This window comes from Stenella coeruleoalba, assembly GCF_951394435.1.
Source record: "Stenella coeruleoalba genome assembly, chromosome: 3".
Taxonomy (NCBI): domain Eukaryota; kingdom Metazoa; phylum Chordata; class Mammalia; order Artiodactyla; family Delphinidae; genus Stenella; species Stenella coeruleoalba.
The window spans coordinates 42,514,660-42,541,903 of NC_137148.1; the positions used below are offsets into that span (position 1 = coordinate 42,514,660).

The following is a 27,244-nucleotide window of genomic DNA, read 5'->3' on the forward strand; positions in this document are numbered from 1 at the left end:
CATTGTTTATAAAATTGGCAAAATAAGAGTAAGACAAGCACATTTACCTTTTAAAAATAATGTTGCTACTATATAAATTTTTAGAGAACCTTTTACCATATACACTTAGTTTAACTTTTAAAAAAGTAAATTGTGTAAGACAAATTTGTTTTGCAGTTCTGCTGTCGATCTGTTTATCCATTAACTATTTCCTTATTTATTAATCAGATCAAATACATAACTTATTGGAGTAGGTAGGTATTTTCTCTCAGCTCTCTGATTACAGATCAGAATTACAACTGCAGTGGTAATGATAACAAATAGGACAGTAATCCAAAAATGATTTATGCTCTCGTAAGAATACCTGCTGTGCACCCATGAAGTAATTTAATTTGTATGTGAGGAATGCATTCCTTTACAAAATATTATGTTTGGCTGTTGTTTTCCTTAGGTTCAAAATTTTATTACATTAATTTCCAAGATAATTGTTTAGAATGTTTGTCCAGTTTTCTTTGAACAGATATAAGGTTTAGAAATTATTTGGAGATTGGTGATCTTCTGCCTGTGTCAGACTTTGTCTTGTGGCTAATTTCTTATACTGTGCTTTTTTTTTAATGTGGCAGTAAAAAAATCCTGTCTCCTGAGAGGCCATGTATGTTACCTCTTCATGGGAGTTGGGCCTAGCCAAAACACAACTCTTAAATCTTGGGGCAAGATGTCACTAAATGTAGTTGAGATTTGTTCAGTGAAGCCCCACTGTGTTATATGTAGTGTCATCAGTTCTTGTGGTGTGGTGCCTTTCAACATCAAAATGGGTAATTGTACTGAAAATACCATGGAATTCTGTTGATACTTTAAAAGTATGTTTTCTAGCCAGAAAGGAAGGTAAATATAGTAAGATACTTGTCATAAATGCTGATACCTTCTGTTTTAAAGCTTGTTGTTTCTAATACCGTGCCCCCTTATTTTTTTGTATCATTAGAAGTAATTTAAAGATTACACAGTATTTACAATATAAATATCAAGTATCTTACAAATATTTATTAAGCACCCACTATGTGCAATGCAGATACTTAGACACTAGAAAGACAGCAGAAACTTTTGCTTTCATGATACTTTCATGTATGCTAGTTGATGAAGATAAACAATAAAGAAATGAAATACACACATTATGACAAAAGGTGATGAGGGTTTTGGAGAAAAGTGAAGCAGAGGAGGCAGATAGAAATTGTTGCGAGGGCTGGGGTTACTATTTTAAGTAAGGTGATTAGAAGAGGCCTCACTGATAGAGTGACATTTGAATTGAGACCTGAAAGAGAGATAGGGAGCAAACTGCACTCACCTGGTAGGAGAATATTGGTAAAATGAAACATAGCTTACTTACATCAGGACCAGTGCCTTCTACTTACAGTGACCAGGAGAGAGGGAGAGATCAGTAACTGTTGATCGTGAATGGACACAATGTCAAAGACATGTGCTTGTGTACTTTTCACTAAACTGAGATGTGTAGTTCATTCATGATACAAATCAAAACCAAGTCCTATATAAATACTGATGCTCAAAGTAAAGGCAGATCTATTGCAACTAACCTATAGTTGCTTTTTAAAAATTTACCTATAATTACTTTAAATTGTCTCACACATATATACATACATATATACATACATACCTTTCTTGTAATAATTTTATTTTTGTATAGTAAGTCTATCTTTGTCAAAATTTGTTCCTTAATAATAACTTTATTCTAATCACAAGTCTGTAGGTTTTGAGGACCTGACTTATTCTCTTTGACTGTGTAAGAAACTAACACACAGGATTCAAGCAGCTTGTCCAAGTTTATTTGACTAGTTAGTAATAGACCTGAAACTCTTACTATTCTAATTGAGAAACTGATAGACTTTTCACTAGTGGGGAGACAATAATAAGAATACTGAAACTCATCTAAACTTTTAAATATTTTAAAAGTGGTTAGAGAGCTAGAAATATCTGGGTAAAACTAAAATTGAGGGCATTTTTCTAATGTTCTTTATCCAAGATTTTTAATTTCCAGAGTGGGAGTTGCCTAGAAGCCAAACTGTTTCAAAAATCAAAGTATGATACAACAGTTTATAAATGTTGATGTAACTAAACTACTATGCATGTTTACAATATTTTCTCCAGTTCCATTTATGGTCACAGAAAATAGCTAGTTTAGCACACTTTGCAAATTTAGCAGTGTAATATTTTCTTCTGAAATATAAGAGAATAGTATAATTCAGGATGAGAGGAGTGGTAATTTTGCTTACACAAACTAAGTTGATTAGAAACTCTAAATGCTAACGACTGAGGTCTTATAATTTGAAATTAATGGATATCATGAAAGCTTTGTTTTGTTTATAAAAGCAGATAGTATATACTGCATTTTAAACTTGGGTTTTACATACAATCTTCCTTTTCTTTCATAGTCTAGTGAGATGCCCAAATTAACAGAGCAATTAGCAGGACCACTTCGTCAAATGCAGGTAAGATTTTTTTGAACTACATATTTTATGAATAGTATGTTGTGAAATAAACATTTGTGACAGTCTAATCATAATATTTATTATTCCACAGAGACAGCTTCCTTCAGGATTAAATATATCATTTGATGTTAGTCTTGTCATTTACTGCTGTTTTAATAACATCATTTGTAATTTTTCTTTTAAAAATTAGACATTCTCCCTCACCAAAATGTTAAGTTATATAGAGTTGCTGTGAGTACAGATTTAACACTGCATGGTGTAGATAGGCTATACCAACAGTTCAGTGTCTGCATCGTTTTCCTTGGTGTTAAGAATAGCATCTTGATAGATTTAGTTAGCTTAATTTTTTATACATTTTTCCATCTCAGTTTACAACAAATTTTAAAATCAGGTTTTAAAATCTGTTTTAGCCTAAGAAATGATTTATTTCTGGATCCTCAAAGCCACAGTAGTTTATAGTAATGAATTGGTCTCTTTTATTATTTTTCTTGGGAAGAATGGTTTTATCTATCTTTTCAACATTAGACAGACAGGGAAAGATGAACTATAAGACATTGCAAGAGAGGAATGAAAAGTGAATCATAAAAGAAGTCCCCTTTAATGTAACATTTAACATTCCTTAATATTACTAAGAAATTTAAACTTCCAGAATCAGGGAAGTCTTAATAGGCCCAGGAGTTTTTGACCTTCTTGATTACCAAGGAGAAAAGAATGAAATCTAACTTCCTATTTTAAGGAAAAGGAAATATTAAGATTTACATTTTTTAAAGCATTGTTGGAGAAAAAGCATCATTTTGCCATAGGATTTATGTTTCTCTGAGTCTGGCTTGTTATTATTGTCTTTGTTTTCTTAATGAAACAATTAGAGATGAGTTAAATGTTACTGTTTAGTAATTTTAATGAAGAGTTTTGGTTTTTGTAGAAAAGGTATTACTGGGTGAAAATCATGCTCTTGATATGTTTTTCTTAATTAATGTAGTGGAAAACTTTGCTGTTTGATTACTCAGCAGTGGAACAGGCACTGTGGCTACTTAGAAGCAGAATATCCAAATTGCAGACTTACTACCTAGGAAGAAAAAGGAACCTTGTAGAATACTGACTTTGGAAACCTAAAGAAAAAGTGATACGGGAGATCATAAGTAAAAAATTTTTTAAGTATATGTTTTATCTTCAAAGGAATGTGCTAAAAGAATTGCAAAAGTTTCAGCAGAAGCCAAATTGGAAATTGATGAGGAGACTTACCTAAGCTCATTTAAACCTCACTTAATGGATGTAGTATATACCTGGGCAACTGGAGCTACATTTGCCCATATCTGCAAAATGACAGATGTCTTTGAAGGTATGGTTAAATTTTGTACACATATATTTCTTTCTGATATAAGAAATATACTTAGGATGGCATTGATTTACTAAACAAGAATAATATATTATTTTTAATTTTTGATAATAAAAGGAAATCTTCTGCCTATGTAAATCAAAAATATTCTCCACGAATCCTTTGTATTATTTAATAAGCTCAGTCTGCTCATTATAACAGTTTATAATCCTGTGCCAGAGTCTCTGCAATCACAAATAAGGCCTATTTATGTGGGTATTTTTACTTTTGGTTTTATTCTCTTAGTAATAACCTAATGGCTTGCTATGCAATTCCACCAAAAAATAGCAGAGCTAAATATGCTGTCCATCATTGCATTTCTAAAATCAATCAGAACTGTTACTCAACTGAAGAAAAATTTTAAATGAAGAAGTAAAGGTAAAGGGAATATATAAGGAGTAATTAATTATAAGTGAATTACAAGAAGCAAATAATAAGCACAATATTTAAAGAAAACCATATTTAGAAATGCTGTATTCATTGCAAAAAGATTGGCTTACGCAGATTGTAGATATTTATAATGGTGAATTGTGTTTGCACCAAACTTTCTTAAAAATTAAAATAAATGAGCTTGGACTTCATAGATATTTATTATAAGAACATTTAAAATTTTATTTTGAGAAAAATTATATTTTTAACATACCCTGTATACTATGCTTTTTACCCAATATTATAGATATTTATTATAAGAACATTTAAAATTTTATTTTGAGAAAAATTATATTTTTAACATACCCTGTATACTATGCTTTTTACCCAATATTATTAAAGACTAATAGATTACTGAGTTTATGAATCTCTGCAACAGAATCAACTATGAGCCTTTACTTCACTACATTGAATTTTAATGGGTTTTAAGGTTTTAAATATTATAGTTTATAGTATATTATTTTTGAATTATGGTGTGCTGTTTTAGTCCTTTCCCTAAAGTTTATTTCTAAGCCTCCATTAAATGGTTATTAGTATTATGGTCCCAAAATCTTTTTCTGAATACTGTATTCTGTTACCAGGATGGTCATTATTTATTAGGTAACTACTGTGTGCCAGGAGTTGTGCTAATAAGCATTTTATATAATTTAGATCTAATCACCAAAGTAGCACATCAGAGTAGACATTATTTGCACTTTGCACAAGGAAACTGATTTTTAAAAGGTAAATAATTTGGTCAAGGTCATGGAGGTGTATGTACTACATGATGGCACTATGATTTGAATTCTGGCCTCTGTGACTACAAGCACATGATAGTTGATAACTTCATCTAAGAACCATAATACCTTATCTTTGAGTTTTGGACCACCTAGAGACTTCTTAAATACTACCTAAAATTATACCATCTCTATCCACTGAAAATTTATGCTTGTAGGAATGGTAAGAAGGTCTATAATAATTGATGGTGGGTAGCTACTGTTGAGGCTGTGAGAAGAGAGCATGACATCCTCATCTCACCTGTGAACATTGCTTAACACGCAGAAACCCAGATAGATGTATGACAGCTTGTGTGTTTCAGACACACAAAGGCAATCAAGTACAGCATCACCACTCTTCAGTCTAACTTCTTTTGGGAACATAAAGATGAAACTAATTACTGTTCTATGCCTAAATTCTACGACTTGTTAATATAATAGCTCATATTTGTATATCTGCTTCTCTGAGAAGGCGAACACAATGGCATAAAACAATAATGGTGCACTGTTTGTTTTGTTTTGTTTAAGAAAAATGAAGGGACAATAGGCCTAGAAATATAGGAAGCCTTATAAAATTATCTTTGTGGATTATTTTTCTATTCTTTGTACTTAAATGAAAAAGTTACCGCAGTATGGCAGATAAATCCTAAACTGCTAAATTGAAGACAGTTTGTATTTTTTTTAATTAATTAATTTATTTATTTTTGGCTGCGTTGGGTCTTCGTTGCTGCACACGCGCTTTCTCCAGTTGCAGCGGGTGAGGGCTACTCTTCTTTGCAGTGCGCGGGCTTCTCATTGCGGTGGTTCTCTTGTTGCAGAGAACGGGCTCTAGGCGCGCAGGCTTCAGTAGTTGTGGCTTGTGGGCTCTAGAGCGCAGGCTAAGTAGTTGTGGCACACGGGCTTAATTGCTCTGCTGCGTGTGGGATCTTCCCGGACCAGGGCTCAAACCCGTGTCCCGTGCATTGGCAGGCGGGTTCTTAACCACTGCGCCACCAGGGAAGTCCTGACGGTTTGTATTTCTGCCACCTATGAGTTGATGTTTTCCACAACATACTAGCAATTCCTGAAATCTGTTTCAGTTCCTGAAATCTATTTCAATTCCTTGAGGTTATTTCAGTGTCACAGTTTGCTTGAGAAATCTAAGATTAAAAATTGAGGGATTCAGTTTATAACTTGAAATTGGGTCTAACATCAACACAATTTTCATGGTACCATTATACCAGCTATACCTTTTCTTTCTAAAATTGGGAAAGCTCATAAAAGCAAATTATATAATTAAACAGCAAAAAAATAACTGAGAACCTTGATTTACTTAGGATATTGTTTTTTGTTTTTTGTTTTTTTTGCGGTACGCGGGCCTCTCACTGTTGTGGCCTCTCCCATTGCGGAGCACAGGCTCCGGACGCGCAGGCTTAGTGGCCATGGCTCACGGGCCCAGCCGCTCTGCGGCTCTCAACCACTGCGCCACCAGGGAAGCCCCCTTTTTTTGTTTTTACTATGTTGTTTAGTTCATCCATTTCAGAATAGCCATTCTCTCCTCATCTTGTTACTGTACATGCTTTATATAATTGGAAAAATACTATAATCAAAGCTCTAGCCCATAGTATAGTGTGTCTTTATTTTTACAGGCAGAAAATGACTGCATTGGAACTTTTTAGTGTGCTCTGGTCAAGTGTCTGATCATGTCATGTCATGAGCCTCAGGAGTAGTTTTAAGTATTTTTCAAACATTAGCTGGAGCTAGTTAACATTGTAATGATTAACACCATATGTTTGGGGGACGTCTGATGTAAGAGAAGAGTTTATACTGTGATTCAGTTGAGGAATTTTGAACACTTCACATAAATAATTATTGCCCTGTTACCACCCTGGAAAAAATGATAGAATATAATCGTTTCTTATTTCCATCAATTAAATTTGGATAACAATTAAAAATATATCTGTATGGGCTATAGCCCATACAGATACGGGGTTTCAGTCTACTGATCCATTGTAGTAGATCCATTGTAACCTAGACAGGGCCATTACTATTTATTTCTGTCTATACAAAAACAATATTGTAGTCTTCACTGTGCATGAAGGATTTGCTTTCCACTAAGCACATGTCATCAGGAAAGCTCCTATGACGAATTATCACTTGAAAGTGTTTACTGTACTTCTGCCTGTCATAGGTTTTTTTGTTTTGATTTGGTTTTGGCTGCGTTGGGTATTTGTTGCTTTGCATAGGCTTTTCTCCCTAGTTGCAGCGAGCGGGAGCTACTCTTTGTTGCAGTGTGTGGGCTTCTCATTGAGGTGGCTTCTCTTGTTGTGGAGCATGGGCTTTAGGCGCGCGGGCTTCAGTAGTTGTGGCACACGGTCTCAGTAGTTGCAGTTCGCGGGTCCTAGAGTGCGCAGGCTTCAGTAGTTGTGGTGTGCGGGCTCAGTAGTTGCAGCATGTGGTTCCTACAGCGTGCGAGTTTCAGTAGTTGTGGCATGCAGGCTCAGTAGTTGTGGCTCACAGGCTCTAGGGCACACGGGCTTCAGTAGTTGTGGCATGCAGGCTCAGTAGTTGTGGCTCGCAGGCTCTAGGGCACGTGGGCTTCAGTTGTTGTGGCATGCAGGCTCAGTAGTTGTGGCTCGCAGGCTCTAGGGCACATGGGCTTCAGTAGTTGTGGCACGCAGGCTCAGTAGTTGTGGCACACGGGCTTAGTTGCTCCGCAGCATGTGGGATCGTCCCCGCACCAGGGCTCAAACCCGTGTCCCCTGCATTGGCAGGTGGATTCTTAACCACTGTGCCACCAGGGAAGTCCCTGTCCTAGATTTTTAAAGCAAATGCTGTTTGGCACATTCGTACTCTCTGCCCCCACCGCATGGTCTTCTCAACTGCCTTTGCACTAGCATAGTTTTACCCTTTCTTAGGAGACGGTACATCAGTGTTAGAAGGGATTTTCCAATGGATTTGTTATTTCAAAATACTTTTGCTAATAATAGTAGAGTAACATTCTATTAATATGTATCTGTTCTGTGTTTAAAGTTTGGCACAGTTTTAGTACTAAATGACTTAGGAATTAGTACCTGATACTTACCCATTTAATGAATAATTAACTGAGACCCTAGTGGGATCAGGAATTGTGCTGGGTGCAGTGAAAGTAACAGTCTCTGCCCTCCAGGAATGTTTTCAGCCTAAGCTGGGATCTAGTGGTAAATGATTGCAGGAAAATATAATTATAATCCTAACCTCAGGCCTCAATAACCACTTAGATAGGAGTTTTAAATCAAATTCAGGGCGTGAACTGTGGGGGACCACTTTTGCAGATGCCAGAAAGCTGGAGGTAGAAATAAATACCTCTCCAGATAAAGAAATGTGTTGATTTCCATCCTCAATTAGAATGGTGTTGTTTAAGAACCTCATGAGCTTGATGTTTATAAGATTACCCTTAAAGCATGTGTGCTCAAATGTCCATCAGTGGATGAATAAATTGTATATTATCCATATAATGGGACAGTAAGTATTCTACTGTAAAAAAAAAAAAAAGTGAAGTACTGATTCATGCTAAAATATGGATGAACTTTGACCAGATTAAGGTTCTAAGTGAAAGAAGGCAGACACAAAAGCCACTTATTGTACAATTTCATTTATGTGAAATGTCCAGGATAGGCAAATCTGTAGAGACAGAAAGTAGATTTGTGGTTGCCACGGGCTGGGGGAAGGTGGAAGGAGGGGGTAGTGTGACTGCTTAATGGATATGGGTTTCTTTTTGAGTGATAAGAAGATTCTAAAATTAGATAGTGATTATGGTTGTACAATTCCAAATATACCCAAAACCACTGAATTTGTACACTTAATTAAAAGGGTGAATTTTATGCCATGTGAATTATATTTCACTGTGATAAAAACAGGCAGTGACACTGGGGTACATGCTTTAAAGTGGTAAATTTTATGTGTATTTTACCACAATTTTTCTTCAAAAGGCAATGACTAGGGCTTCCCTGGTGGCGCAGTGGTTGACAGTCCGCCTGCCAATGCAGGGGACACGGGTTCGTGCCCCAGTCCGGGAAGATCCCACATGCCACGGAGCGGCTAGGCCCGTGAGCCATGGCCGCTGAGCCTGCGCGTCCGGAGCCTGTGCTCCTCCGCAACGGGAGAGGCCACAACAGTGAGAGGCCCACGTACAGCAAGAAAAAAAAAAGGGGGGCAATGACTAGTAAGAATTCAGTTTTGCTTTACACTCTGGCAAGACCAGAAAAAAAGATTTGTAACAAACCGTTAGGTTGTTAGTGTGTATGTTTCTGTTTCTGGTCAGCTTCAGATAGCCTGGGGGGATGGGTAATAGCTTTGTATCTCTTATCTAACACTTAATCTAGGTGGTCCTAATTGATGAGGCGGAATGATTTTCAAAACTGGGAGTAAGGAGAACCCTTGTATTACAGAGAACTGCAGTACGTAGGTATGCTGGGTGATTCACTTCTTCATGGTAGGCTTCATTCATCCCCTTTACGCTGCAGGCAGCTATGGACAGTGTTTGTACACACACGGTGATTTGTTGACAAGACTGAGGTCAGCAGCCACAGCCATTGTATGTGCAACCCTGTACCGCCTGGCCTCATTTTCTTAATTGTTCTCATGTCATCTGAAACTGTCAGAACTCATTTTCCAGAAATTGAGTGGGAGTGCTTACAAAGTGTGGCAGTGTTTGCTCGCTTAGATGTGCGTTTAGTTTCTTTAGCTTATCTTAGCAATATACTTCATGTGGTTGGGCCTCTGATAGCTTTTGCAGATCCTGGCTATTAACATGAGTTTCTCAATTTGTAGAAATACCAAAACAATATCAGGTTATCTGTGATTCCCAGTACACATTTGAAATCAGTCAAAACAGAGTTTGTGAGCCAGGGTACCTGGCTCTCCGATGCCCTGCACAGCAGTTTTATAAAGGATTTCTTTTCAATTCTAAATGACCTGTGAAATACACTCTGTTCCTTTTTAAAGTCCTATATATATTTACATTTTTAACCATTACGTAATTTAATTCTCTTCAAATAGAAGTGTTTGCAAAATACACATTTAATATCTGGCTGCATGAGTCATGCAATATTCATTACCTTCTCCATTCCAGCCCCCACCCTGTCTCTAGACACCCAGAAGTTACTGCGACTGTATTTCCTCTTTCAGTGAGAGCAGGACTGGAGCTCAGCATCCCTAGCACCTGAGAACAGAAATAACAAATATAGCCAACATTTATTGAGCTCCTATTGTGTTACTGACACTTGTGAAGCACCCTACATGCATTATTTCATTCATTTCTCACAATAACCCCATTAGGTATAGGAATTCTTGTTATCTCCACTTTATAGAAGAGTAAACTTAAAGTTTTTAATATGTTAATAGAAATGATTTGGAAGGAAAGTATTGAGTTTACTTTTGGGAACTGTTGAGTTTGAGGTGCCTATAATATGATCAACTTTTTGTTGGCAATAGTATCTAGCTGGAATTGATAGCATTGTTTTGTTTTTGTAACCGTTGTTTTTATAATTATGGCCTATTTATAAAAAATAAGTGAGCAGCTTTCATTTACTTAAGTTAAAAGTGTTACAGCAAAAATGAGTGATACGCTAATGACTGAAGTTTGTGAAATACCACCTTTAAAGATAAAACGTAGGGTCTACAAGTGATTATCCTAATACAGAAATATCACACATGGACCATCCAGAACCTTATGTTTGAATCAGGACTGAAACAGACTCACCAGTGCTCCTACTAGCATTTGCATTAATGGTATCAAAAGATTTTTAAGCAGTAGAGGAGCACCGTTCCTCCTGGGATGCAGTGGGTGGGGGATAGGCTCCTTACGTGCCCTTGTTGTGTCGCTTGTGCCTGCACATGGGGGCCCAATGGAAGAGGGAGTAGGAGCTGCAACACTCATCCAGGGGAAGAGATAAAGGTGCTATCCATTTCTCAAGTCATGAATTTACCAGTGGAGCTAGGAGATGCTCCCTTCTGATCCTACAGTGGCTGGTGTCCATCTGGCAGCCTCCTGTTCCTAGGGAATAGGCTAGTCCTCTTCTTACCCATATTTGTAAAGCTGGTTGGTTGTGTTTGCTTCATGGTTTTGATTTCAGCCCCATCCTTTCCCCCATTGCAACTTCAGGCTGTTTTGTGCATTTTTATCCTGTCTCACCCAGGTAACTGTCCTCCAGATGCCATTCAGACCTGCTTTCTCTCCCTCCCCCTCCCCCTCCCCCTCCCCCTCCCCCTCCCTCTTCCTCATTTAGGCCATTAATTGAGCTTTCTCCTTCCCTGGTCCTGTCTGTTCATAATTTTCTCAGCCACGGTCCCAGCAAAAACAAACTAGTATCTTCAACTTTTATAAAGGTTTCAGCTTGTAAAGGTCCAAGATTCTTCTTCCATGAACTCTTAGCCTCAAAGTTTAAAGGGAAGCCATTGCTGTAAAGGGTGGCTAATACGGTTATCTCTGCCATTTCCAATGAGGGTGTCAGATTTCTTTTCTAAACCTAGATGTAAAACTGTTAACCTGAACCTGAAAGGCATTAACCACCTCTAGGGTTTCTCATTTGTAAAATGGTAGTAGAATGTTGGATGTGGCTAACGACAGTCTCCTCCTACTTGGAAACAACATCTTCAGTGAAATCACTATTTTCTTCTGTTAAAGGTTGCTAGTAAAAGAAGCAGTGTTTGTTCTGTTAATTTTCAAAATCTTAATATAGTTTATTGGTGTCAGAATGAGTTGTCTCAGTAACAGGAAGTAAACACCAGGTAGATATCACATAGCTGCTTCCTCATTCTCTTGGAGACCTGCTGTGGAGAGGACACAGCTACTGCTTAGAGAACTTTCCTTCTGAACCACAGTTCCTTTTTTCTAGTCATGGAGAGAGAATTAGGAAGCAACTGATATTCTTGTTTTCCCATCTGCCTTATGCACCACCAACCTGGATCAGTCTAATAATTCACTTTCTCTATTCCTGTACTTTCACAGCAGAGTTCTGCTGGAGAATAATTGTATGATTTGGTGTCATCAAAAGCCACAGTCTGTAACCTCAGAATCACATTAAACCTAGTAATAATAGAAGTAGCAGGAGGAGGAGAGACTGTTGAGCACCGGCTGGGTACACTTTGAACACTACCTCATGTAGTCTTGCCCACAGCTTGCTAGTACAGTCCCTCAAGTAGTAGATGCCATCTACTACTTAGTTTGCTTAGCTATAAAGTGGGAAGAGTAATAGTTCGTATCTCGTATTGTGAGGTTAACATCATGCATGTAATCCCTGGTCCACGTCCAGAGACTATGTCCTCCATGCAGGACTTCTCTCTGGCTCTGAGACTTCTCGTAGAGGCAATTCCAGATCCTCACTGCTCTCTTAAGCATCTACCTCAACTTTGCCCCAGATTTCTAGGTGATCACTCCTGCTTCAGAGGAAAGGGAGATGCCACTAGGCCTGTCTTAACCTAGAAATTCATGGCATATATCCTTTCCCTTATTTTCCTCTTCAGAGGAAATTGCACTCAGTTCCAGGGCCGCCTTCCACTGTTTTCTGCACCTTTGCAGTCTTGAGTCACATCCTTTCTGCTGCCATTTTAGCATACGAATATGTTTATATTTCTCATCCACGTCTTCTCCAGCTACCAACATAACATACAGTGTTTAAGAGCAAGAGCATATATATCCTGGTCTTAAATCCTACCCACTCACTAGATGAATGATCCTGGGAAAGTTACTTAACTGTGCCTGTTTCCTTAGCTATAAAATGGTAATAATAATAGCTCTTATCTCGTATTGTGAGGTTAATATCATGCATGTAGAGCCTTTAGTACAGTGCCTGGCACAAAGTAGTCAGTAAGTGTTAGCTGCTGCCATCATTTTTTAGTAAGTTATCTTGTTGTCATCATCATCCTCAATCCCTCAATCCTTTCACAAGCCAGGCTTGGAAAGAGTAGTCGAGAATAGACCATCTTCAACTCCCTACCTCCCATTTCCTTCTTGAGCCATAGTAACCTAGTCCCCCATTTCACTGAAATCATCACAAGTCATTACTCTGACTGCCGAATTAAGAAAACAGACTCTTTGTGACTGGATCCTACTTGCCAATTGCCACTACTTCCTACTTCTTGAAACCCATTACTGCAAATTCTTTGGCATTACCTGGCAATGAAGATTTATAACAGAAGTGAGGAGCTTAGAGTATGACCTGAAAATCTTACTAAATATTTACAATTTTTTCTCGATTATTTTAAATGTATAAACTGAATTCAATTAAAACTGAAATTTATGAAAGTAATACATTTATTATAGAAAATATAGATAAATCATTTTTGTGAGGTACTATAGTATAATATGGTTAAATGCTTAGGCTGTAGAATCTAACTGTCTAGATTTAAATCCTGACTCCATCATATACTCCCGGCTCTGACCTTGGTCAAGTTATAATTTCTCTGAGCTTCTTTTCCCTCTTTGTAAAATAGGGATAACAGTACTTGTCTCATGGAACTGTAAGGGTCAAACAAGAAAATTTACACAAAACATAGATTATAGACCTGCCACAAAGTAAGTACTCAGAAAATGTTGGACATAACCCTTTTCTAACCCTTTTTTCTTGAAACATGCTCAGCCTTATTTCACCTTTCCTTGATGCCTAAGTCTTATTATAAACATTAATTACTTTACTCTCCTATAATAAGAAGGCCAGGGTTATTGTAAGATGTGTGTAGATGTGGAGGTGAGATGTCAGTCTTGACCCTACTTCTCCAAGAACTCCATGGACCTTCTAATGGGAGAAGAGGAAGGACAATAAAGTATGAACTTTGAATATTTTGGTTTAAGGACTGTATTATGACCTTACATTCCTTTAGAGCTTTGCCCCTGTCACAGAATTTGTGCATCTCATATCTCAAGTGAGACAAATCCAGTTAGGTAAAGTAAGCCCCCTGTTTAAATTGCATTTATCGTCATTTACCTTACAAATGAGAAGGGGAAATAAGAGTAGAGTAAGGGCCTAGATCATAGAGCTAATTACTTAGCTGAATCTTTCCTAGTATCCAGGTCACCATCCAGTCTTCTTTCCTCTAACTCCAGGTGTCTCAGCTCACTCCTTTTATAACCAAGTCTAGATTAGGTGAACATCCCATAAGTAGGAGATGATAGCATCCTTTTAAGAGAGGTATCCCCATTGATCTTTCAAGTTGACATACGTGCTGGTGGTCCTCTTGTTGACCAATCTCATCCCATAAACCTCTTGCTGTGAACTAGCATCTTTGTGTTCTGCTTGCTCTGGCCCATAGGTGGGTTCAGAAACCAGGCATGTTGTCCTTATCAGCCCAGGCCCTCGTGCAACATTTTCTCAGAGAGAAAAGGTGCTGTACATGTACATGGGCATTTCCTGCTGAATCCTAATGACTCTCTTAGGTACATGGCTTATATTTTTGCCTTTGTCTAAGCTCAAATTCCATTCTGCTTTATGAGTTAAATCTCTCTACTGTTTTTCTCCCTTGGGCACACTGTACCATAATGTGCAAGGCATTAAAAGGTAAAAAGGAGCCCTCAACACTGCACATCGAGTGTATTACAAGAGCTTGATACATGTTAATGAATTCTTCCAGTGTTGCAAGGAGTTAAATAAGGACCTGAAGTGTGAGTTAACAGCTTGCATATCAGAGAGAACTGATATTCCTAATGTATTTCAGACACTAAAAATGAAATCCAAGGGTTTTAAACTTAGGCAGGTGGCACTTAAGAGGAAGGATCTCAGGGCCCCTCCTTGTGCAAGTCTGACAGAAGTGAAACTGTTTACAACTTCACCTTTGATGCAAACACTTGTCTCAGACGGAGTCACATCCAGTGGGAAGAGACTGATCTCTTTTATGCTTCATTGAGGACACATTGTGTGAGGAAAGCACTAATGAAAGAGTCTAAGGTCCAGAAGAATGATTGATTGCACCTTTAAAATTGACAAATCTGATCCTGTTATTCCCCTGCTTAAAAATTCCCTGTTGCATTCTCTTCACAGGATAGTATCCAGAGGCCGTAGTAGGCCACACTCAGGGTCCTTGAATAGCTGCTTTTCTACATTGTCTCAGTGGTCTTCCCTTGTCACTGCCTGACAGGGACCTCATTCATAAGAGACCCAAGTTATATGTCACCTTTGCTACCTTTCACCCATGTTGCTCTCTCCTGTGCTCCCAGGGCATTTTGTTTACTTACCTCTCTAAGAGCAAGTGTGAACACATTATAATAAATCCATGACTCTCTCTACCATTAGTCAAGGATGGGAATTAAACTTTTCATCTTTGTAGCCTTCCTGGTGCCTAGCAGTCACCAGTCAAGTTTACTACTGGTTTACTGCAGGAGAAGTCCCTCAAAGTACTATCAATCAGTTAAATCATCCCATGTTCACCTTCCTTGCGTCTTCACAAAAGTTCTGCTATTCCTGATTATTTACACTTTACAAGTGATTTGTTTCCTTTTCTGTCCAGGCAGCATAATTCGTTGTATGAGGCGCCTGGAAGAACTACTTCGACAAATGTGTCAAGCAGCAAAAGCCATTGGAAACACTGAGCTGGAAAATAAATTTTCAGAAGGTCAGTATCCAGCCCATAAGCTTTTTCTAATAATTTAGGCAAATCCTGTTGAGACTTGAGCTCTTGACCACAACCTAGGAGAACATTTTCAGATGCTCTTCACTGGATTGCCATGAAGGGCCATGTAGTAGTGTCCAAAGAAAATATCAGTGTGTGTGTGTTGGAGAAAGTTTGTAAATGAATATATATAAAATGTCAGAATATTTATTGTGCACTTATTGTGTGCCAGACATTGTTTTAAGCACCAGGGAATACAGCAGTGAACAAAAAAGATACAAACCCCTGCCTTAATGGGGCTCACATTCTAGTGCAGGGAGGTGGACAGTAAACAAGTCAACAATTAAAATATATCAGGTAGCAATAAAAACAAAGGAAGAGACAGTAGGGAATTGGAGGATGGATACGATGGCCTAGGGTCCCCTACTCAGAAGGTGGCATTTAGGTCCTTCATAGACACTTGATATACTTAAGCAACAACAAGAGGCCAGTGTGGATGGAGCACAGCTGAACAATGAGTAGAATAGTAGGGGTTGGAGGAAGAAAAGAAATGGTCATGTAGCTCCCAGCCCTCAGCTTTTTCCTCTGAAATGATTGGAGGTTTTGAACACAGGAGTGACGTGCTCTGACTTGGGTTTCACAAGGTAGTTCTTGCTGTTGCATCACAGGCAAGTCTGTAGATTAGCAAGGTGGAAGCAGGAAGACCAGATCAGGAAAGAATGGCTAGACCAAAGTGGTAGTAATGGGGAGAGGCATACATGCTTGCAAATAATTTCATTCATTCCATCTGAATGCTGGCCAAGAGAAAGGACTATGAGTTAAAACATCAAAGAAGAGCAGCCACATAGTTGCTCTGAGTTACCAGCTGCTCACAGTCAAACCTGGTGATTCTGCTGGCAACTCAGCGCCTTAAGAAGCAGCTTATGAAAGCTGCTTATATCTTCAACATTGTTAAAGAGAGGCAGACCTATTTAATCACTCCAGGGTTAAGTCTAGTTTTGTAAACTTCTATATGATAAAATGTGTTTGTCCTTAGTCCAGAAAGAATTTCACATGGTAACTGAAATATAGTGCCTTCCATTGCAGGCTGAAAAATTCATGCTTTTGGGTCAACTAACTTCTTGGACAGCTTAGTCCCTCTGGTCTGGTCTTTCTGAATAATTTTAGACACCCCCGCACGCACAGGGTACTTTAGATTCAAGAGTCATGAGAACAGGGGTCTGGTTTCTAAGTTTCCCATGTCTCAGAGGTGGCTGTGAACTCCTCTAGGTGTCCTTCAGGCAAGCAAGGTTTTGTATTTTCCAGGCTTGCCCTCTCACCAAATTTAATCAGGATTGTTGTGCTGTCTTCAAAACCCCAGGGGAGAAGAATTACATTCTTTGTGGCCTTGAGAATTTAAACTGTATTTTCTTTTCTCTTAGGAATCACCAAAATCAAGAGAGATATTGTGTTTGCTGCCAGCCTCTACCTATAAAGAGTCAGCTAAAGGAATGTGGGATTTTAAATTGTTCACCACCTGTCTGATGTATTATATTTAAATCAAGCATCATTCTAAGAAAGCATATTACATACACAGTTGTACATAAGCATTACATTTTTTTAATAAAAAAAATGTACAGGTGGGGCATTTGTTTTAGTGAAAGGCTTGAAATTTTTTGTAATGAACTTAGAGCTATTAGATAACCATTGTGTTAAATGTAACTATATACACACAGGTAAAGTGGGCATCCAAGAGTTACAGTAGCAGCAGTCCCCTTAAAGGCTTGTATACTGGGAAGAAGGACGCATCCTCTTGCCTTCTGGTTGCAATCATTTTCCTTTAGAAAGCAGGCCAGCTTCATCTGGGCACTCTGCCACCTTCAAGGTTGGTGAGTGTTCCGATAGTGATTCCCTGTCGTTGGTGTTTCATGCAGAGTTGTATGAGAGTCCTCTTCTTTTCTTTCTTTAAAAGGAGAATTTCTCTCCTTGAAGAAATCTGATACATATACAGCCTGTATAGAACAGGTAACATTTAGAATGGGGCAAAGTATTTAATGATACAATTTTAAATAAGTTTAAACCGTATACAAAGTTGCAATAAGCAGTGTGCAAAATATAAACAAAAGGATATACTTTACAGGGTACAGGTTAAGGGTACGAATAAATTAGTGGCTAACAGGAATTTTTGTTAAGGACATTCTGACAGTTGCTCTGTTATGTACTGGGCAGATGGCTTCACTCTGCTAGCCCTTAATGAAAGTGTCATTCCTCATGTAAATTAGTTTTGTTTTTTGTTTTTTTGTTTTTTCCAATTCATACTAAAAACACTTTTTAGCCAGAGCTTTTTACAATTAAAAAAAAATTTAGTAAATTTTTAAATAACTTGCGAAGAGTAAGTAACGTAGGTATTATTTGCTATCTATCCTAAAATGACTTTTAATAACGTTGGGGTCCTCACCCAGTAGCAATTATTGAGCCACATTCTCTGCCTTAGCATACTTTTCTCATTGGGACATTTTTTTCTACTTATTTATCCAAGTGTTTCTCAGTATCAGGATGTAGGCTGCTGCCCTGTATACTTACAACTAATACTGCAACCAGAGCTCCTTGAATGAGTCCGGTCAACACATCACTCCAGTGGTGTTTGTAATCAGAAACTCGAGAAAGGCCCACATAAATGGACGCAGCAACAAGACCAAATTGCAGTGTAGGGCGTAAGAGTCTTGCCCAGTCTCCCTTCATCCTGGCTTGAAGATAAAGCTAACAGAAAAGATAAAAATAAAGAAAAGAGCTTAACATACCAACTGGAGACTATGTTTTATATTAATTATCACCACATTGTTAAAGGGTTGATGTTTAAAATGATAGTCACAAAATATTAATATTCATTAAATAATCTGTGATTTACTATATATATGGAACAGGGCTTTAGGCAAGCATTCTTGTACTCATTAATACCTAAAAATTAATCCCAAAACAAAACCAAAAGGATAAAAAATTTAAAAAATAAAAACTATTACCACCACTCTTCAAATTATGAACAAGGTAAGTGTTTCAGACCTTCTAGGATTTCAGGGGGCAGCTCCTCACCTTGCAGTTTGAATTATAACTGTCATTAGTGTAGAGTCTTGGGATCAACTGCTAGCATTCTGAGCACAGGTTGCCCTTACCCTGGGCCAAGCTACTGTATTTTCTAGCCAGCCATCTAGGAACTAAATTTGCTTAATTCACCCAAACAATTTACTTGAGAGCTCCTCTGGCCTCAAATTATTTAACAGAGCAACTGAGACTAAATAAATAATCTGTATTTATAAGTAAATACAATAATCTGCCTAAGTAAATAATACAGTTTGTAGTTTAGTCCTGATCCAGTAAAGGAGTCTGTTCTTTCAATAGCACCTGTACCCTTTAAGTTCTATGACTTTTCTAATCAGACCTGAGAGTCTTGCCTTTGCCATTGTCAGCCTGCCTCTGATTTTGGGTGCATCCCTAAAGATTGTAATGTAGAATGAATTTGGAATAGTTTCCTATGAACTCCTTTCAGCCAATATGGTCTCATTTTTGTAAAACAAAAATTTTCCTAACTTCTATCCAATAAGAATATACTTCTTAATATTCATTTTTTAAAACTCTGCTCAGTAATTTATGGCTCATATACTTAAACTGTTTTCTGAGGACTGCATTTAATTATGTGGCTGTACCCACTGACACTGCCTATTTAAAATAGATACACAAATCCATTTCCAGTTCTTTGGGCACTGCTATGTGTGTTCAGTTCTCAGCACCTGGCAAAGCCCCAGAGGTTGTCTAATTTTATCAAGTACCTTTATAGTATAAACATCTAACCCTAAAAGAGCATACCAGTTGTTTAACTGAGTTGGACTCCTTAACTGGCTGAAGTGCTACTGGCTTTCTGTAGAGCTCCTCTTCCCTTTTTTTGTTTGTTGTTGTTGAAGCTATAAAAACGTAAGGAGTAAGAGGCTTGTCTCAAGATTCTAGAGTTGGGAAGATAGTTGGTTCTGGTTGGGGCAAAGTTGACATGTGCCAACTGAAGCCCAGTTAGGTACCACAGCCGTGCCAGGTAAGATTTCACCTCATTAGTTCTATTTTTATTGGAAACTTTTTGTTCATTTTAAGGAGGACAGTTCCTTGACTAGGGCTGAAGCCAAGTTTCATATATAAAGTTTAACTGATCCTCTTCTTAAGCCACCTTTTCAGGTAAGGGTTAAAGGCATGGGTTATTTAGACTATAAAAACATATACCTAAGAATTACAAATACTTACATGAATGCAGACATCTTAGGGAGAACTGCACCCATCCCTGCTAGCGACATAGCAATAAAAAAAACCAAAAAGCAAAAAAAAAACTCTAAAATGGTTGTAAAGCTAGTCCTACCCTAAAGGAAACTCAGAGACAGGGCTTTCAAGGCTCTCCCTCACGTAAGATTCTAAAACCCCTCTAACAATACTTTCCTTTGAAAGAACCCTGACTTTGACTCTAGGTAGCCTGCAGACATCTGTTAAATAAGTATTAATTTGCCCCAATCTCTTCCTCAACATCCCTGTGAAAGTAACATTCACTTATGGTCAGTAATCAAATAAGTTGCAGTATACTTGAGGTGAACCCTTTATCCTCTAAGTACTTAGTTTCTTCTTACACGTCTACCCAAGTACAGATGGTCCCCTTGGTGTGGATCCAGAGGCCACTCCCCCTGTGGGAGCTCTGGGATTCCCCAGTTGTGATCATACACCTAACCTTGTGCTCCACTCTGTGTTCTGGCCCTTCTGCTGACTAACGGCCGTATGGCCTGAGTGCAGGCTCTGGTCACAGAACAGTTCTCAGCTCTGGGTGAGGTTGGTTAATTGAGTGTGCTTCCTATATGCCTGTTCTGTGTTTCCCTGGGTCCAGGGTACTCAGTGTAGCTCTACAAAAGCTGGGCACCACCTCTAGCCCTGCTCTTCCCTGGGAAGACTCTTCCATTTCAGTAGACCCCAAGGCGGTAAACACTGAGTTTCTTGAACCTTGGGTCAACTGAGTTCCACAGTTGACATGCCCTGAACAACTCCAGACCGCGACAACTCCCCTCCTGCGTTTCCAGCCAAAAGTCTGTTCTACACGAGCAGGTCCAACAAAGCACACCATGCTGTCTTTCTGGTGGCTCCTCTTCCTCATCCTTTCTCAGCTTCTGCAGTGCAAATCTTTTAAGCTCCCTCTCTCTGGAGGCGCTAGAGACTTGGCTTCCTCCTACCACTCATTTAACTGCTTTCCAGAATCTTTACCTCTTGCTTATTGTCTCGTTTTCCATTCTTTGACTTCGTGGATTTATAACTTTTTTAATTCTACTCCTTGTCCTTTGAGAGGGGAGAAGAAAGTATGTATGTTTCATTAAAAAGAAGTCTCCATTCCTCCATCTTTCCCTAACTGTCTCAGAGAAACTGACTACCTGATGCTTCTCAGCACTGTTATATTAGAACTAGATACAGGGACAACTCATGCTTTAATGCCAGAGCTGATAATAAAAAGGCTCTGTAGGTCCCTGCCTTTGCAGTCTCCACTGTTTCCCTTCTTCCCACACATGCATATGTTAATCACATGTGCACTAAACCCATTAGAGGTAAGGCATTCAATTGCTTATCTCTTAAGATTTAGAACTTACAGAACTCCATATCCAATGTTGTATATGGTACCAGACTGGTTCAGTGGCAGCATCTACAATTCTCAATTCTCCCAGGCTTCCCTGGTGGCACAGTGGTTTAAGAATCCGCCTGCCAATGCAGGGGACACAGGTTCAAGCCCTGGTCCGGGAAGATCCCACGTACAGCAGAGCAACTAAGCCCGTGCGCCAGTACTACTGAGCCTGCGCCCTAGAGCCCATGAGCCACAACTACTGAGCCCATGCACCCTAGAGCCCATGAGCCACAACTGCTGAAGCCCGTGCACCATAGAGCCCATGAGCTGCAACTACTGAAGCCCGCACACCGCAACGAAGAGCAGCCCCCGCTCTCCGCAACTAGAGAAAGCCCACGTGCAGCAACAAAGACCAACGCTGCCCAAAAATAATAATTAATTTTTTTAAAAAGCTTTCAATTTTCCCTCTGGGGGAAACTGCTGATCCACAGACAAAATTGAAGGGGACCACATAGCCCTGCCTTATTTTCTGGGAGGGCACTGAGTATGACTTATGACAGGCTTGACCTAGAAATCTGCTGGGCTGTAATGTGCCCTCTGGGATTTACACTGGGAGTAAAAAGGAGTTCTCTATTTTCAGAAGTTGTAGAAATGGCACCTAATGGATACATGATAGGCTACTTGCAAACTAAAGAGGAAGCAAAAGCTATGGTTAGATAAGAATGAGCCATTTAATAGAAAAGAATGAAGCAGCCACGGTGTGGAGTGGCAGCCACACTGTAAAAAAACCAGGTGGTCAATGAGACACATGGAAAAAGTTCTGTTCCTGTTGGTGTGCCTGTTCTAATCCATGTATGTCTTTACTATAAACCGTCCTCTCCTCTAGGAGATACACGTAAGTCAGCTGCTTACAACCAAAAGATAAAAAAGACGCAGACCTACTAGAGAATGGACTTGACACGGGGCGGGGGAAGGGTAAGCTGGGACCAAGTGAGAGTGGCATGGACACATATACACTACCGAATGTAAAATAGCTAGTGGGAAGCAGCCGCATAGCACAGGGAGATCAGCTCGGTGCTTTGTGACCACCTAGAGGGGTGGGATAGGGAGGGAGGGAGGGAGATGCAAAGAGGGAGGAGATATGTGGATATATGTATATGTACAGCTGATTCACTTTGTTATAAAGCAGAAACTAACACACCATTGTAAGGCAATTATACTCCAATAAAGATGTTTAAAAAAAAAAAAAAGTTTTGGGCTTCCCTGGTGGCGCAGTGGTTGAGAGTCCGCCTGCCGATGCAGGGGACATGGTTTCGTGCCCCGGTCCGGGAAGATCCCACATGCCACGGAGCGGCTGGGCCTGTGAGCCATGGCCACTGAGCCTGCGCATCCAGAGCCTGTGCTCCGCCATGGGAGAGGCCACAACAGTGAGGCCCACGTACCGCAAAAAAAAAAAAAAAAAGCCAGTTAACAGCCTCCTCTCTGTGTGTTTAACCAAAATCCTGTTTTGTTTTATTTTAAAATTTGAATTTCTGCGACTCAAATGATAGTTTTAGTTTTTAAAAAGGTACGTTTCAAATGAAAAGGAAAACAGGCTGCTTGTACACCTGGGTTCAAACAAGGAGAAAAACTTAGAAAAATAAAATCCCACATCAGAACAAACATACTAAATGTCCACTGAAGGCCATTACAAGAGAACTGTGGCACTAGGCATGGGATTTACTTCTATGACTTTTTTTCTGCAAACAGTACAAGGGTGTGAGCCCCTAAGCCAAATGACTCATCTGTCATTCTCTCAGGCCCATTCTAACATTCTTCTCTGAACATGCTTCACTTTGGCCTAGCTAACTGACTTGCCCAGTGGGTATTTCATTGGGGGGAAGGGGGTACTGCTTGATGAGAGATTCTAGCCTCTGGATCCCTCCCAATCCTATCATCCAACTTTCTGGTGAAGGAAAAAGCTCCAAAATAGAAAGTTCACAACTAGAAATAAAAGACAAGGTGGAAACAGCAGAACAAAAGCAATGACCTGCAGCAGTTCACTGAGGTGCTTCCCAGAAGCAAAAGCTTCACACTGTGATAGTACAGGATTCATGAAGCCCCAGTGCAGGACAGCAAAGGAACAAAGGATGAAAACAAATGCAGCTGGCGAGTTTCATTACTAAGGCAATCCACAAAACTCCAGTCAGCAGTGGAAGACTTGTAGACATAAAGAGGCAGGTAGAAAAGAGGGCCTAATCCAGGGATTTACACTGAGCTGGATTTGCAGTGGTAACTAAGTTTTTAAGAGGGGAAGCAAAGGGAATTAACACAAGGGTGAGCCAAGGAGAGAGAATGGATGGGGGAGAATCCCCAGTTAGGTGTTCAGTCTTCGCTCGCGTATAAAGGACTCCTATGCCTACCTCCCCCACCAATTTGAACACTGTCCTGAAATATTTAAGAGAACAGTCATGTTTATAAAAGGAACACATGAGCCTGCCTGGTGGCATCCCTGCTCTAACATACAGGAAAATGCAACAGGCCTTGGATTTCCAGGAGACACAAGTTGGGAAATGAAAAAGAGTTAACAGGAAAGACAAAGATACAGCATATGCTTCACTAACCTTTACACTCCTCCCTCCCCCCATTTTCACCTATTAAAAGGAGGAGGAGAGACAAATACCACACGAGGATGTGATAGGGAGAGAGCGTTAACCTCAAGGCCCAAAGGAGACTGCGGTGAGGTCTGTCTATCCCTCCCTGTCTTGAACCTGACCAGTGAGTCAAATCAAGAGCTCAGAGCAAATCAGTTACAACCACTGACTGCAGAGCCCAGTTTCAGAAAGCAGAAACTAGTTTGAAGAGAATTAGCCTTGTCGCCACACTCCACCAATATCCTCCAAGGAACGCTCTCACTGAAACCAGGCCTCACCACTGGCCTTCGTGAAAAGGAAGGTTTCAGGGGTAGTTTTTGCCTCCAAAATGAGCAAATGCCACTCTTCCAGGTAGGGCTTCTGGTCAGGAAAACCCCATGTAAATCTTACGGCTCAATGCAGGATAAAGTGTACAATCTCTCTTAGCAAAGTAAAACCTACTGAAAATGGGTTGAAAATAAGCTACTATGCCTGATATTTTTAAAGAAAGAAAAGCTGCTTAGCTGGGATATTACTAGAGATTCATAAAGGCAATGTTTTTATTCTTTCGGGCAAAAAGGACAGGAGTCAATTTGCTCAAAATAACTAGATATTCAAGCCCAGAGAGGAGCGTTGTAGGAAGAAGCTCCACCGTGCAGGCAGCAAATGCTTCACTGGCAAGTGCAGAGAGGCCTCCCCCAAAACACAGAGCTAACAGTTGTGGGTCACTTTATGAAGAGCCTCACGATATGGGTCACACAGATGACGTTGTCAGAATAAACAGTGAGGACTTCCCAGTGCACAGGACCACGCTGGAAAAAAGAAGCTGTACACATTTTTCTTTTTGTGTAAAAAATTACACTTTTTTAAAAAGGAAACTCAATGTCTATGACACTACATAAACATTCTTCCATTATTTTATTATCACTGAAGAGTAGGATATCACCTTTCTTTTGTTGTCTAAAACTTCTGAAGGAAAAAAAAATTTAGCTTCCATTAAAGGATCTAGTTGTACAACCTCATTTTTAAAATTTGATTGTTGAACAAGGTATTTTTTGAAGCTGGTTTATTTTTATTTTGCCTTTCCAAGACTGACCTTGTAACACTTAACTATAAAATGCTATTGCCTCATAAAGTCTCTTAATACGGGCATACCTTGGAGATATTGTGGGTTTGGCTTCAGACCACTGCAGTAGAGTGAATATCGCAATAAAGAGAGTCACATGAATTTTCTGGTTTCCCAGTGCATATACAAGTTATGTTTACGCTATACTGTACAGTCCATTAAGTGTGCAATAGCATTTTGTCTTAAAAAGAGTACATACCTTAAAAATACTTTGCTAAAAAATGCTAACAATCATCTGAGCCTTCAGCGAGTTGTAATATTTTTGCAACAGTAATATCAAAGATCACTGATCACAGATGTAACAGTAATAATGAAAAAGTCTGAAATATTTTGAGAATTACCAAAATGTGATACAGAGACATGAAGTGAGCAAATGCTATTGGAAAAATGGCACCCATAGACTTGCTTGGTGCAGGGTTGCCACAAATCTTCAGTTTACAAAGAACGTACTATCTGTGAAGTGTGATAAAGGGAAGCACAATAAAATAAGGTATGACTGTACTTAGTCTTAAAATAAGACGGTTTCTGGCTTCCCTGGTGGTGCAGTGGTTAAGAATCCGCCTGCCAATGCAAGGGACACGGGTTCAAGCCCTGGTCCGGGAAGATCCCACATGCCGCGGAGCAACTAAGCCCTTGCACCACAACTACTGAGCCTGCACTCTAGAGCCCGCGAGCCACAAGTACTGAAGCCTGCGCGCCACAACTACTGAAGCCCGCATGCCTAGAGCCCGTGCTCCACAACAAGAGAAGCCACCGCGATGAGAAGCCCGTGCACTGCAAAGAAGAGTAGCCCCCACTCGCCGCAACTACAGAAAGCCCACGCACAGCAATGAAGACCCAATGCAGCCAAAAATAAGTAAATAAAATAAATAAATAAAAATTTAAAAATCATATTAAAAAAAATAAGAGGGTTCCCCCCCATTTTCAACCACAGTCAAGGGATTATTTTCACATTTTTAAAGGGCTATTTGAAAAAGAAGAATATGCGACTGAGATTGCACCTGGCTTACAAAGCCTAAATATTATCTGACCTGTGACTGAAAAAATCTGCCAACCCCTGAATTAGACTAGCAACAGCATGCTCAACACAAAGAAATATACCTTGGTCTACTTATTTTGAAACATTGCTTCTAATACCAAGCCAGGCACATTGTATTGTTCCACCTTCATCTGATGAGAGACCTGGCCAGGAGAGCACTGCAAGGCAGGCCTCAGTTTATTCTTCTCTAGACTTTAATTTTACCATCTTTAGGATTCACAGAGTTCCTGAATTTAAATCTCAAATCCTACCTTAAAATTAGGCAGGATTCATGTAGTTTATGGGCCATTTGCCCAATGCTCACATTAATTCACAGTTTGAGAAACATCTTCATGAAATATCAACAGTGCTAGGTAGTGTACGGTCAATGCCAGATGAGGGACTGTACAAATGCTGAGGAAAGTAGGTGGTGTCAGAGGGTCTGAGTAAGACAGAGATGGGGGCAAGCACTATCTAAACACAGAGATGGGGGCAAGGCCCAGATACAAGGCATTCTGTGGCAGGGAGGGAAGCCAAGCTGAAGCACTGACACTGAGAGGTCCTTGGGTTCCTGTTGTAGTGTTTTATATAGAAATTTCATAACAGGCAGTGATATAAACACTCTGGGGTTACAGTCTCAATATGACAGTGCTGGGAAAAGTACTTTAGTGTATTCCTTACTGTACTGAAAAAAGGACAGTCTCATCCCATTCCTCTTTTCCTGAACAATCAAGTAAATTTGGAATCTTTGGCATCTGGCCAAACTCCAGGGGAGTCACTAAACACATCAACTGGCTACATGCAACCCTACCCTGCTGCCAACCTAGGTGGTTTTCACAGGTCTAATAGTCCAGGCACTGTAAAGTGTGCAGGGCTCGGCTCCCTGCCTGAGGAGAACAATGGTCGGGTATTTTCTTTAAGAGACATTTTTAACCAGAAGTTAATTTCTGGGTGTCAGGAATTGACAGGGAAGTTCTGGCTATCAAAGACTGTCCTCAGAGAGGATTTAAATGACTACATCTCCACCTGAATCTGGGACTGACGCATGATGCCAAGATGCCTAGGGGAGCAAGGCGAGTCATTGCCTAAGGAATTTGAGGCGGGGGGCGTAGTGGTTAAGTGTGGTATATAAATGTGAACGCTGGAAGGCAAGGAGACATCTGTGTGTTCAGCGGCTGAAATAAAAGCTGGAGCCTACATCCACATCAACTAAATATTTCCACTGCTCCGAGTCAGTGAAACGCAGTGCATGGCTGCTCTGGTCTGCTTGCTTCTCCA

General features: G+C 39.6%; 2 protein-coding genes across 3 annotated transcripts in view; one reads left to right on the top strand and one right to left on the bottom strand.

Annotated features, from left to right (window-relative positions):
* Window positions 1-17,583, top strand: part of MTREX (Mtr4 exosome RNA helicase) — a 134,633-nt gene extending 117,050 nt beyond the window's left edge. The window contains exons 24-27 of the mRNA XM_079918328.1: window positions 2,424-2,480; window positions 3,657-3,819; window positions 15,501-15,605; window positions 17,024-17,583. Of these exons, the coding sequence (XP_079774454.1) occupies window positions 2,424-2,480; window positions 3,657-3,819; window positions 15,501-15,605; window positions 17,024-17,076 (378 nt within the window). The 3' untranslated portion in view covers window positions 17,077-17,583. The remainder of the gene's footprint in view (window positions 1-2,423; window positions 2,481-3,656; window positions 3,820-15,500; window positions 15,606-17,023) is intronic.
* PLPP1 (phospholipid phosphatase 1) overlaps window positions 17,454-27,244 on the bottom strand; it is a 118,873-nt gene continuing 109,082 nt past the window's right edge. For both annotated transcript variants that reach the window (XM_079918330.1, XM_079918329.1), the window contains exons 5-6: window positions 18,165-18,341; window positions 17,454-17,593 (exon numbers count right to left, since the gene is read on the bottom strand). In XM_079918330.1, the coding sequence (XP_079774456.1) occupies window positions 17,462-17,593; window positions 18,165-18,341 (309 nt within the window). In that variant the 3' untranslated portion in view covers window positions 17,454-17,461. The remainder of the gene's footprint in view (window positions 17,594-18,164; window positions 18,342-27,244) is intronic.